Raw genomic sequence first — 14357 nt, 5'->3', positions numbered from 1 at the left:
TATGACATAAATCACGGCAAGATCCTTTTGGACCCACCTCCTAGAAAAATGTAAATAAAAACAAAAATAAACAAATGGGACCTAATGAAACTTAAAAGTTTTTGCACAGCAATGTAAACCATAAACAAGACAAAAAGATAACCCTCAGAATGGGAGAAAATATTTGCAAATGAAGCAACTTACAAAGGATTAATCTCCAAAATTTACGAGCAGCTCATGCAGCTCCATCTCAAAAAAACCCAATCCAAAAATGGGCAGAAGATCTAAATAGACATTTCTCCAAAGTAGATATATAGATTGACAACAAACACATGAAAGAATGCTCAACATCATTAATCATTAGAGAATTGCAAATCAAAACTATAATGAGATATCATCTCACACCGGTCAGAATGGCCATCATCAAAAAATCTAGAAACAATAAATGCTGGAGAGGGTGTGGAGAATAGGGAACCCTCTTGCACTGTTGGTGGGAATGTAAATTGATACAGCCACTATGGAGAACAGTATGGAGGTTCCTTAAAAAACTAAAAATAGAACTACCATACGACCCAGCAATCCCACTACTGGGCATATACCCTGAGAAAACCATAATTCTAAAAGAGTCATGTACCAAAATGTTCATTGCAGCTCTATTTATAATAGCCAGGACATGGAAGCAACCTAAGTGTCCATCGACAGATGGATGGATAAAGAAGATGTGGCACGTATATACAATGGAATATTACTCAGCCATAAAAGGAAACGAAATTGAGTTATTTGTAGTGAGGTGGATGGACCTAGAATCTGTCATACAGAGTGAAGTAAGTCAGAAAGAGAAAAACAAATACTGTATCCTAACACATATATATGGAATCTTAAAAAAAGAAAAGGTTATGAAGAACCTAGGGGCAAGACGTGAATAAAGACACAGAACTACTAGAGAATGGACTTGAGGATATGGGGAGGGGGAAGGGTAAGCTGTGACAAAGTGAGAGAGTGGCATGGATATATATACACTACCAAACATAAAATAGATAGCTAGTGGGAGGCAGCCGCATAGCACAGGGAGATCACCTCGGTGCTTTGTGACCACCTAGAGGGGTGGGATAGGGAGGGTGGGAGGGAGGGAGATACAAGAGGGGAAGAGATATGGGGACATATGTATATGTATAACTGATTCACTTTGTTATAAAGCAGAAACTAACACACCATTGTAAAGCAATTATACTCCAATAAAGATGTTAAAAAAAAATTCTGAGTCCTTCTTATGTGCCATAAGGTGTACTAGGTGCTGAGGACACAACAATGAATATGAAGCAGCCGCTCCCCTCATGGTTCTTGTAGTCCAGTGGTCAGCACATTTTTTTCTGTAATGGGCAAAATAATATTTTTTTGGCTTTTCAGTTGTGACAGTTTCTGTCACAACTACTGAGTTGTGCCATCATAGTGTGAAAGCAGCTATAGACAATATGTAAATGAATAGGCATGGCTCTGTTCCAATAAAACTTTATTTATGGACATTGAAATTTGAGTTTCATATAATTTTCACATGTCATAAAATCCTATTCTTTCTTTTCCCCAACCATTTAAAAATACATTTTAAAAAACACTCTTAGTAGCAAGCCATCCCCAAAAAGGTGGTGGGTTGGATTTAGCCCATAGGCTGTAGTTGGCCAACTCCTGGTCTGGTGTAATGGGGAAGATAAACATAGAAACAGATTATTTCAACACAATGTGATAAAACCTACTAGAGTTCTATGGGAGACAGAGAAAGTTCACCTAACTCAACCCAAGGCATCAAAGAAAGTACCCTAGAAACATCCCCAGAGCTGAATCTTAATGGTCAATATGAAGGCATTAACTAAGGAAAGGAAGAGGAAAGTATGCTCCAATAGAAAGCAGAGAATGATCAGAGTCAGAGGTGACAAACAGCATGAAATTCTTGGGGAATGGTATTGCTCTAGCACAAAAGACAAGTGTCAGATGAAGTTGCAGGTATGGGTAGGGATGAAGATATACAATGTCTTATTTACCATGCCTCTGGGCAATGAAGGCCACTTACAAGTTTCCAGGAGGGGATTAATATAATTGAATCTGTATTTTAGATTTACTTCTGTGGCAACACCTTGGCAGACAGATCTGAGACAGTCAAGAGGCTACTGAAATAGTACAGGGGAGAGATGAGAAGGGCAATAGTGGTGAAAATGGAGTGAGCAGTGTAAATTCTGGAAGTGTCTAAGAGGTTAAATCAACATGGCTTAGTGAGGGAGAACAAGGAGTCAAAAATGACTCAGGTTTCTCACTTGGATGGCTAGATGGATGAAAGTACCACCAACTGCTATTGGAAAGGGAGAGAGTTTTATAAACCAGATAATGAGTTCAGATTTACACACATTGCCTTTCAGTTCCTGCTGGGTTTTCCTGTAGAGATGTTTACCAGGCTGCTATGCATATGAGCTTTGGGGAGAGATCAGAACTAGAGATATAGTCGTGAGCACAGAATAGTGGAAAATGATATTTGAGGGCTAGATATTGAAGAGCAGCTGTAAAGGGAATGGGGTATGTGAAAGCTAGAAGGAGTAAGGTTGTTATCAGAGAGTTGAATTTAGTCTTTCTCAGCTGATTCCTGAGAATTAAGCCCGAAGCCCTCAAGACAGTGGTTCTCAAACTGTAAGCTTTACACCTGGAAAGTTTGTTAAAACATATTGCTGAGTACCACCCTCAGAGTTTTGATTCAGTACGTCTATGGTAATGCCCAATAATTTGCATTTCTAACAAGTTTCTAAGTGATGCTCGCCAGTAAGAAACACAGCCCTGAAGAATCCATTGTATGTAATGAATTAACTTCTCTCTTCTGCATCTAGCACACTCCTAGTTATGTGCCATCCTTGGGAAAACTGAGATAATGGTCACTCAACTTATTTTCTTTCTTCTGTGATTCAGATAAGGAACTCCAATGGAGAAAGACTGGAAGGTGTCAGGGTTCCATGATTGAGTCACCAGACTCTAGCCTAGATTAGACATTCAATAAATATTTGTTGAATGAAAGGTTGGCACAGTCCATGGTACAGTCAGGGGAGTGAGCTGCTGATATAGAAGGGTTTATCTCTGAAGTTGAGATCAAGGACCCATAAGACTAAAGTTTGTGATTCTTTACAAGAACAATGAAATCTTTCAGTATGACAGCAGAAACTGGGGTAGAGAAGATGATGGTGAAGCAGGTGCCAAAGTATAAAACAGAAGTGGGAGAATGACCTGCAGGCTGATAGATGACATTGGTAAGGAAATGAAAATGATAAAGCCTGCTTCTCTGAATTTCAAAAGGGATTTTTGTGTGAGTTTAGAAGAATAATGGTTTAGAAGTTGTCTGTGGAAAGCATGCCTAAACCAGGGCATGTGTATATACTATCCATCAAATTGTGTCTTAATTTTATCATTACAACAGTGCCCTGAGACTTTACCCATGTGATAAAAAATAGCGTCTACACATTTTCTCTTTCTGGACAGTTTTGTAATTTCCAGCATAAACAACTTCTTGCTTTCATACATATTTCCTACTAAGGTCATTTCTAAGAATTGTATGTGTTTGGTTGCTATTGTGAATGGGATATATTTCTCCTTATAGCTCCTCATTGGTTAATGTAGTCTACTTTTAAATTAAATTTGTGCTTCTTTGACTTATCCTTTGAACTGGTTGTAACACCTTACAATATCCTTATTACTGTTAAATAAAAATCTTCAACACGTGCATTTTTCTATCGCTATGAGTTAAGATTTTATCTTTTTAAAAATTATCTTTTAACATTTGCAATGAATTGTTATTGTCCAACATTACTGAAGTAGATTTGATAGAATTTCATTCATAGGTTTTCCATCTAAGTTCAAAAATTGGATAGAGGGCTTCCCTGGTGGCGCAGTGGTTGGGAGTCTGCCTGCCGATGCAGGGGACACGGGTTTGTGCCCCGGTCTGGGAGGATCCCGCATGCTGCGGAGCAGCTGGGCCCGTGAGCCATGGCCGCTGGGCCTGCGCATCCGGAGCCTGTGCTTCTCAGCGGGAGTGGCCACGGCAGTGAGAGGCCCGCATACCGCAAAAAAAAAAAAAAAAAAATTGGATAGAATGTTCTTTTTGGAGCAGTTTGTCAGATGTTGGTATCAGAGTGATGCTACCTTCAAAACCAATGTGAATAACTCTTCAAGATGTTCAACTGTATAACACTGCTATAGAATTGAATTTGTCTATTCCTAGAAAGTTTGAAGGAACTTGCTGGTAAATACATCTGACCTTAAAGTATTTGTAGAAGTTTCTCTTTGATGATTGTTTTCTATGTTTCTACAATTACAGGTCCATTTAGTTTGCAACTTCTCAATAATGCTTGCCATTTAATATTTATTAGATATTTTAAATTTCTCTGAGATTTTCAAATTTATTAAGGTACAATTTAGTAGTGTCCTATAATTTAAGAAACCTTTGTATTTGCTCTTATATTCCATTTATCACTTAAATTTTATTTATAATTCATCATTGTTTTCTTGATTAAATTTGCTAGAGGCTTATCTACTTAATTCATCCCCCCATTAAAAAAAAACCCTACCCATCGGCTTCATATTATATTGGATTCTTAGTCACATAATTTCATTCTTCATATTTAATAATGAAATATTTAAGGCTATAAATTTACTCCTGAATATTGCTCTCAAAGATTTGATAAGTCGTGATCTCGTTTTTGTTATTTTTTATTAGTCTGCCAGTGTTTCTTTGAGCTAATACTTGCATATAAATTGTGTCCTGAAATATTCATGCAGTTGAAGACTTTTGTTTAAATTTGTTTTCAAGTTTATAAAAGTTTTACATTATCATCAGAGAACAGAGAAAGTGTGTCTACTTGCAAGAGTTTGCAAAGGTTTTCTTTGTGGCATATCAATGATCATTTTTTTAAATGTTACCAGAATATTTGAAAATATAGTGTATTCACTGTCTATAGAATACAGTTTTTGACATTTATTAATTAGACCCTATGAATTATGGTTTTCAAACTTTTAAAGTATATATTTTAGGTCTACTTTATCTGATATAGTTAAATTATGTTAAAGTTTCCCATATAGACATTTATATAATTTTTCTTCTTTTATTGCAGGTTTTTTCTTTACATATTTAGATCCTTTTTTTCCCTCAAAGAATGGTTTCATGAATACAAATCCTTAATATAGTCTGTATCTTCTATCTCTTGGGACCAATGTGATTGTATGGTTATTGGTCCTGTTTTGTTTTCTTTTTTTCAAATAGATAAGTGACATGATTAGATGCTTATTTGGAGAATGGATTGATTGGAAGGAGGTGAGACTACAAGATTAGAAGCCAGTGAGAAGACTATTACAATGGTCCAGGTAAGAAATGATGAACAATTGGATTAAGACAAGGGCTACAGAGAGGTTTTTAGCAAGTAGAATAATCAAGACTTGGAATAACTTGGATTGAAGTGGCTTGAGGCAAGTGAGAAGAGTTGAGGGCAACACCTAGATTTATGACTTAGTTAACCATTATCTAAAGAGCAATATAGGAGGAAGAGCTGGGCTGGCTTTTCAGAATAAGCCATTTTCTGAAGTTCCTTCTTTATATTCATCCACAAACACTCAAGCTCAGACCTAAAGCTCAGTGTTGAATCTTTGTCAGTTGATTGCTTTACTCAAACCAAAGACTTTCTACCTTAGTATAAAACACTAGGCTAAATATTAAATTTCATGGAGATCACATTTCTTTTATGTGCTGAGAGCTCTTTCATAAATTAGAAGAATAACTTGGACCAGGAAAGAAGGAATAATGTCCTACACCATCCCCAGGGTAGTCCATAGGTGAAGGTTAAGTTTTCCACAAGAGGGCAGCATCACCTAATAAATTATGTCATTGAACGCCTCCTCCAATCGGGGTTGAGACGGAGAAGCTGAAAGGGTAGACAACGTAGGTTCTGGGAGCCATAGGACCTGCCACACCATGAAAACCAAAGGGCCCGATTATCTCCAAGGCCATAATTATAGCCACTCTTAAGTGATTGGTAGTGGCAGATGTCACCACAGCAGGGAGAAAGAAGACATGGAGCTCACCAAGGGAGGATGAGTGAGTGACACACCTGAACACTCTCATTCTTAGGACTGGTTCAGAAGCCAATACGGATCATGTCTACATTCCTTCTAAGTGCTGGTACCTCTGTATAACCAATATTTCTCAAGGGGCTTTATTTCCTGTCAGATCTTTTTCACCCCTAATGGTTTCCCAGCAAATCTTGTCTCTGAAGGTTAGGTTGCAAAGCACAATACAGTTTGATGATCTCCTTATTTCATAATGGTGTTTGGTTACCAATTATGCTTCTTTTATACCCTAGGGAAAGGAATGGGACTGAAATTCACTGAGAACCTATTATGTTAAAGGCATTTTACATAAATTGCCTCACTTAATCATCATCCTCCTATATAGGAACTATTATTTCCCATGTGACAGAACCAGGAAGTAGCATACATGTGTCTATCTGATTCTAAAACAAAAACTTCTAAATTCACCAATCTGCCCGTTTAAGAAGCCTTATTTAAAACCTAAACTATGACCTATCCAATACTGAGTCAGTGACAATGTGTCTATTGTATAAGACATTATTTAACATGTCACCTCTTACCTAGGTACATGGGCAGGCATGGCTTAGTCTTATGTAGCAGCAAGTAATATAATAAATCAATGGGATCCTATAAAACTTCACCCTTACTAACTCAAAATCTTTCCCCCTAAGTACTCTCTCCTCGGGATAAATCATTTGCATATAGAGCAGGAGAACAACGGAAAAATTAAAGATGGCTTCTGTGTTTCTGGCTTGGTTGACTAAGGGCATGGTGGTCCCAGTCACTGAGATAAGGAGCTTGCGAGGAGAAGAAGATGATGCATTAGGTTTTGAGCATGTTTTGTGTGAAATGCTTCTGAGACATCTAAGTATAAATGTCTAGTAGAAGTTGGTTATAGGGGTCTGGGGCATTAGAGATCTAGTCATCCACACACAGATGATAATTGAAACTCGGGGACCGGGTGAGATTTTCCATGGTATATTGATGAAATTAGAAAGGGTAGAACTAGGGGAAACACCAACATTTAAGGGATGGGCAGAGGAAGGGCAGGTGGTAGAGGAACCTCATTTTAAAAAGTGAACAGAGAGATAGAAAAAGAACAAGGAAATGGGGTATCTTGAAAGCAGGAGAGTTTCACAAAGAAGGGTGTAATCCAGAGCAACAATGTCAAACGCCATATGTAAGTCATATATGATAAAGACTAGAAATAACCCATTGACTCTGACAAATAGGAGGTAATACATATATTTTGACAGAGTAGTTTCAGTGGACTTCTGGGAGTCAAATTCAGACTGCAGTGGGTGGAAAGCTAAATGGTAGGTGAAGGTAGGTGAAGTAGAAACAGTGAGTATAGACTCGCCTTTTGAGAGACTGGATATGAACAAAAAGAAGAAGATGGGGCAGAAGCCAGAGGGGGAAGTATGAATACAGGAAGACACAAAATTTTTTCTAATAAAAATAATTAAGATGGAAAAACTTAGGCATGTGTATAACATAAAGGAAACTAACAGAAAGGGAGAAGTATGAGCTCCAGGAGTAGAGAACAAAGATACAGCAGCAAAATGAAAGGGAGACCTATGGTAAGCTCACCTATAGGTGGATGCTTTGGCAGCAGTAGAATGACTGTCCTTATCTTCCAAATATGTCCTTGTCTTCCTCCTGCTTGTGCCACTCTACTTACCTAGAAAGCTTTTCCCCTCCTGATGGTTTCTTTGTCAAATTCTACCTGTTTTTTAGCTTAGATTCTACCTCCTCTATGAAGTCTTACCCTAACCATCTCTTCTGACGTGCTTTCTCTTTCTCTTGAACTCTAATAGCAATTTCTGTCTGAACAATTCATTTGACAATCACCCTTCGCCCTGTGGAATCTCCTTTACGGCTTTCTTTAAAACAATGTATTGCTAATTAATTTGTCTTATGTGTGTCTTTTCTCCCCTGTTAGACTGTACACTCCTCAAGGGCAGGCTTCCTGTCTTAGAGTTTGCCACAGCCTCCAGAGTGCCTACCATGGCTGGGAGTAGGATCTCTTTAAATCTATGTGGTTCAGCAGTGGCAGTCTTTTATGATGGAGGATACAGAAAAACACTGGGTTAGGTAGGCCCTTGGTGTGTATTGAGTCATTTAGTTCTCTCAAAAGCAAATGAGGAGAGTGAGTCTTTCAGAGGTAAAATAAATTTATGCAAGATGACATGGGTAGTATGAGATAGTGCCAGGATTTGAACCAAAGGCCCTTTCTCTTATGCCATTCTGCTTCAGTTGTCTGCAAAATTCTGTTCACATGAAACACCTCTTTCCTTGATATTGATAGAGACATGCCTCTATTGAGGCTTTTCTACCAACCAAGTGGTTTCAGCAGCTCCTGCACCTAATAGCAAATCTCCCTGTGCCTTACCTCCTGACAATCAGCTTGAGGATCCGGAAGGAGCCTTTGATGAGGATGAGGGCCTCTTGGCGGGAGCCATACAATGGTGTGCCATTGATATTCACCAGCTCATCACCAGTCCTCATCTTCTGCGACAAGGCTGCCTTGCCTCCATCTTCAATCTGTGTTGCAGAGGACAAAAAAGAAAGCAGGTGGTGAGGCGATTCCTTCCCCCAAATTCTACTTCCTGGCTCCTCCCAACTTCTGAGCCACAAATAGTCCTGGGGGATGGCACCAAGACCCTCCAGGGAGCAGCTAAGAAGCTGATTATAGGCCATTATTTACTGAAGGCAAATCTTGGGCAAGCCCTTGAGGAAGAAAACAACACAGATATAATGCAATCTGTGCCCTGGAGGAACCAACAGTCCATTTGGGGAGACAAGTACTTCTAAATAAGAAAACGATGTTCGAAGGAACTCCACAGTGTGGGCATGGAATAGCAAATTGTGCACACAAATTAGAGCCAGAAGAACTAGGATTCAGCAAAATGACCTTTGGCAAGTCCTTCTCTCTTTGGGCAGGTTCTGAAGTCTGACAAACTTGAGTGTGAATCTTGGCTCTAGTACTTCCTAGCTCTGTGACTCCAAGCAAGTTACCTAACATCTCCATGTCTCAATGGCCCCATATGTGAAACACAGATACTAAGCAACCCTACCTCACAGGGTTGTTAGTATGTGAAGGATCTGGGAGCAAGGGGTTGACTCTGAAGACCTTGAAGGTGGCTTCCAGCTCAACCTTCTGTGAGTGGAATTGCAAATCCAAAAGATACAAAGTAACTGATCATTTATCTATATCTCTTCAACAAGTATGTTGTTGACAGTGGGCACTGACCAAATGCTGGGAACATGGGTGTTCACTGTTCCACCATAGCCTACAGTATTTCCATTGGTCAAGGGCAATCTTGGCAGGAATGTAGTCAGGCTGGGGCGTGGGCATTGAAAGCAAAGGAAGAAATAATAGCCACTAGGGTAGGCAAAAGCAAAGCAAAGCAGAATGTTCCCCCAAGGATCCTTACTTACGGCTACTTTTGTATGTGACATTTCTTCTACTACAAAGGTGAGTTCCACCTATTGGAACATCAATTCCATCCATGGTGGTAGGAGTCATCTCATCCATCCATTAATCCATCCTCAAGATTTTGGTTAATTTCTAGTATGCAGGGGACAACGTGCTTAGTGCTAGAGATACAGAAATGAACAAAGTACACATAGCTCCCAGATTCAGGGGTGGGTTACCATCTAAAGTTCATATGTCCATGGAGCTGGGCAGGTGAAAAAAGGTCCAACCCACTAATGGAATCAGGAAGAGGTGTTTGTTTGTTTCTCTCAGAAGCAAAAGATTTGAGGATGATTAAACCATACAATTCTTAGGGAAAGGCAGGTTCTAAATGGCGCAACTAAGGGCTGGTCTTTGCTGCAGGTGTTTTTACATTTACTTCTACTCTTGTTCCAATCTTTCTTTCAGTCCTTTATAGCATCCCTCCAATCTATCCCCACACCATGTAAGTTAGAATATTGCTGAGCTTTAGGTTGGCCAGCTCATGTGCAATTTGGCAGATGAGACCTCCTGAGTTCAGAAAAATATGTTAATTCAGGATTTTAAAAATCCCATCAAATAAATTGAAATTCTGAGTTAAATCACAGACTGTTATTAAATTTATTGCTGCTAACCCAACAATTTTTTTAAATTAACCTTTGTCTGACAAATCATAGGTTAGCCAAGTGACATTGAATATATATATATACCTTTGTTCCAATACCTGGGCCACCACTCGAGACAAAACAAGCCAATATTGGTAAATGGGGAACAACTCTCAGCAAATTAAGTAGGATCACACTCTTATTTCCATTGTCATTATCATTATTACTTCACAGTCACTGCTACCAAAAGAAAAGAAGAAGAAGCAAAGCGCTGTACTTGAATTTCAGAAGTTCTGTTTGAATGATTCATTCCTTTGGCATCCATGGAAGGCCCTCAGCATCAGGCAGGACTTTCAACAGGCATCATCAGCCATTTGAAAGGGCTTCCTTAGGCTAACAAAGAACCACAAACAAGAGTCTAACTAATGAATGTTAATAGATATTTCCTGTTGATGTACATTAGTCTTAATTCACTCTACCCATTTTTAAATTCATATAACTCAATTATCCATATTACTGTTAACCGTGGCAAGTCTTTCCTTCAATATGTATTGATATTAAGTACCACCTCAGGTTAATTAAGCACTTTGTTACATCAATAAGATTTGTTTATTCTAGACCAGAAAATGAAAGAGGGGTACCTTTTAAACTAAAATGCTTAATTATGGCTGCAGCAAAAGATCAGGCATTTTGCATTCCCTACTGCCACTTTGTTTGCCACTATCTGAATCCTTGCAGGGACTCTTTCTTGGACTATAGCCTCAAGCCAATTGTCCATGCCCCTTTTTCTGTTCCATGCCCTTTCTCAGTCACCAGCAGCATCACCTTCAGAACATGAATAATAATAACTCCATTTTAGCACAAGTTTGAGGGTTCGCAGACGACAAACCAGCAAATTATGGCACCAAATCCCAAAGTACAGACAGGTCCAGATCAGGAAATGAAACTCCATTTGGTTGAAGAGCTCTTGGACTATACCCCAAACTAGCCCTTTCCCAAACCCAGGGCATTTACTGAGCTATACAACAGATTCCTTCTTATTCCTCCTAACTTTTGGACTCTTTTAAAAAATATTGCTCACAGGTCTTCCTCCTCCCCCCTCCACCTCTAGATTCCTGGGATCCAGCATGTCTTCCATTTATTGTTTGGCATCCTGATAGCCAGTTCTCCAGGTCGATGGCTCAACCACATATTTGTTTATATAGAAGATAAAGCAGCTGTTCATTTTTCTAGCAAGGAAAAGGAATGAAAAGGAAAGGAAAGGGAAGGGAGGGGAGGGGAGGGGAGGGGAAAGGAAGAAGGGAGGGGAGGAGAAGGGAAGAAGGAAGGAAGGGGAAACAATATGTATATTCTCCTATAAAAGATTTTTTTCCCCTTCCCACTGTGCCACTCGTAACTCTGGCTGGGGCACAGAAGAGGTGTTAATCAACAAACATGTTGAGAATAACATGTCCTTCTTGAGAGGGCTGTATAGCATCATTTGATGCTGTCCATTCAGTAAGGCTGGTCAACTTTCCAGCTCTTCCTGAATCAGCCCTTCAGGGTGGCTTTCTTGTTTCATTTGAAGTGTTGTGAGTTCTCAGATTGGACCCAGACGCATTGGAATGTCAGTATAAACACACACCACAAAGCCCAATGTAAACGATGGTTAACTTATGTGTCATTTTGGATTATCCAAGTGATTGCTGGGCTAGCAGTGAGTGGTCCAAGTAATTGAAAATTGATTGCATAAAGGTCATATAGCCAAAAGCCAGCTGTTGCCTGGAAAGTTGGGAAGAGCTGATTGACCTTGGACAAGTCCCTTTCCCCTCTTTTGGCCTCTTTCACCCTTACTGGTAAAACGCGGGGGTCTGACTAGATGGTCTCTGACGACCTGTGGAGCTCTGACATTCAGTGACCTGTGTACAGTTAGCAAAGTCATGCATTACCATTCTGCTGACACAGATAATCCCACTGTGCTTTGCCTTCACCTACGTTTCACTCCTTCGAAACTAATCAACATCCATCTCTCATTTCCCTGTGGTCTTTATCCATTGTTTCAGAGTGGTCCATCAAGGTTTGAACACTTATAAAAGCACAGTTGGGACACTGAGAGAAAGAGATTCCTGAAGCCCCATTTTGTGCTAATGAGCTGATGAATTGGAAATTTTTGGTGGATCTTCTATGAAGCACGAAGTGCTCTAATAACTGTCAACAAAGTGACAAATTGGCCGCTTGAGAGTAAAGGCAAAGGAAAATGGACCTAACAGTACTTACTGGCTTTCTAGTAGCTTTTATACTAAATAAAAGATACTAGCAGATACTTGCTTGGGTCTCTTGACTAAACTAGGAAATATGAGAAAGTGAAGGAAAGAAAAGTTAAGCCAGGTTTATCTTGGGGGAAAAATGCATCAGCAGGAGACATACCATCTGCAACAATAACCAGCAAGTATTGAATGCTTATTACAATAGTGTAAGAGCAGTATTAAAAGTCAATGGCATGATTGTGAATACCTCTGCTTGCTACAATAAATTTATTGGAAAAACTAGGCATTAACTGAAACTTTGTTGGCCAGTTCTAGGAGCTTCTGGCCAAATTATGCCACGGCGCATGTTCCGCAGGATGTTCCGGCATTCCACGGGTTCATCTGGTTGGCTGAATCCACAGATGCAAAATCCCATGCACAGGGGGGGCCACCTGTAAGGTACTTGAGCTTCCATGGATTTTGGTATCCACGTGGGGGTCTTAGAACCAATCTCTCACGGATACCTAGGGACCACTGTACCCGCCCGTTCTCCTACCTCCACCAGCGTGTCCATTGTCTAAGAAGGCAAATAACATAGTTAATTGTATGAATTGATTTTTTTTACTACATAAATGGAAAAGGTCCACCTAGAATACAATAGTTATATTGCTTTTTTAAAATAAGTATATCCTCTGAATGTCTTTTTATCACTTTTTGAAAGATTTTCAAGTTTTTAGTGACACTCCAGACACCAATTCAGCAATTTGGCCTTTTCTGGGGAATCAATAGAGAGAAAATGTAGAGATGGAGATAATCTGTCTTTGAGAAGTTTAACTTATTAGGAAGTAGGATCATCAAATAATAAAGTCTGTGCTTATTCTGAAACTTAGTTTGACTTGAACAGACCACAAGTTGGGGGCTGTTTCTGATCTGCCCTCTCTTACCCCATTGGTAGCCCTTAGAATCTGACCATGCTAGGAGAGATCAATCAGAGTGACCTGGAAAAGGGAGATACAGGCTTTGAAACCTCTGTGATCTCTTTCTTTGCCATGACTTTCAACGGTCTGATCCTGGATTGCAGACAAACTGCCTGCCCTAACTTGTTTCTTTTAGCAACTTTCTCCCTTTAAAATTCCTCCCAAATTCCAAAGTAGTCTAGATTTGAAAAATAAGAAATTGCTGTTCCTAATTTCATCTTCTCTACCTTACCCCAGCTTCCCAAAAGGCAAAACAGAAAACAAAAACCTCTCTCAAATAAATGAGAATTCAAAAACATCACCCAATTAAAAAGATGTAAGTAGGCATGGTTCTAAATAGTAAGTCCTATATGGAACTAGACTGAGGAGGTGGACATCAAAGGAAAAGATATTCTTTACCTTACCAGCTAAGAATCCTACAAGGGGCTGCCCCAGAATGTTCAGTTCTGTGGATCACGCCCATCGGCTCTCTTGACCTTGGACCCAGGGAGCTATGCTGTGCCCCACAGTATGACCTATCCTTACAGACAGCTCCTTCCTCCCCAGCTGCTTAATTACCATCTATTTTACTAATCCTCACAAGGAAAGCTCTCTAAGCTCCAAATCATTAAATTTCCCCGGGGATTACCCCAAGTCAAATTCTAAGTATCTTTGCCAAAAAGTCAGTCCAGAGCCAAGCTCAGCTCTAGGAACTTGGTAATGAGAAAAGGGATAGGGAGTCAAGAGCACTGTACCCTACATCAGCGACCAAAAGCAAGTCTGTCTTTGCTCCTACCAAGTCAGATCAGTCTTGCTGTCTCTCTAAGTCAGACAAGGGAGAACAAACACCACTGTGCAAGAGCAAACTCAGAGTTTCTTACATTATCAGCAAATATGCTCATTGGGGTCCTCTTCACACTTTGTCAACTCTAGCCATTTGTTAACACTGAAGTCTTTTGCTGACATTAATGTTATCAGTGTTTGTCAAAAATGTTATTTAGCCTTTGGTGGTTTAGAACAGTAGTCT

General features: G+C 39.6%; 1 protein-coding gene across 3 annotated transcripts in view; it reads right to left on the bottom strand.

Moving 5' to 3' along the window:
• SHROOM4 (shroom family member 4) overlaps window positions 1-14357 on the bottom strand; it is a 215017-nt gene that overhangs the window by 102062 nt on the left and 98598 nt on the right. For 2 of the 3 annotated variants that reach the window (XM_030846648.2, XM_030846650.2), the window contains exon 2: window positions 8480-8631. The exons of the other annotated variant lie outside the window; for it this stretch is intronic. In XM_030846648.2, the coding sequence (XP_030702508.1) occupies window positions 8480-8631 (152 nt within the window). The remainder of the gene's footprint in view (window positions 1-8479; window positions 8632-14357) is intronic. 3 annotated transcript variants of the gene reach the window in all.

This window comes from Globicephala melas, chromosome X (assembly GCF_963455315.2).
Source record: "Globicephala melas chromosome X, mGloMel1.2, whole genome shotgun sequence".
NCBI lineage: Eukaryota > Metazoa > Chordata > Mammalia > Artiodactyla > Delphinidae > Globicephala > Globicephala melas.
The sequence above is the reverse complement of the archived record's forward strand: the minus strand, read 5'-3'. Positions and strand labels throughout refer to the sequence as shown.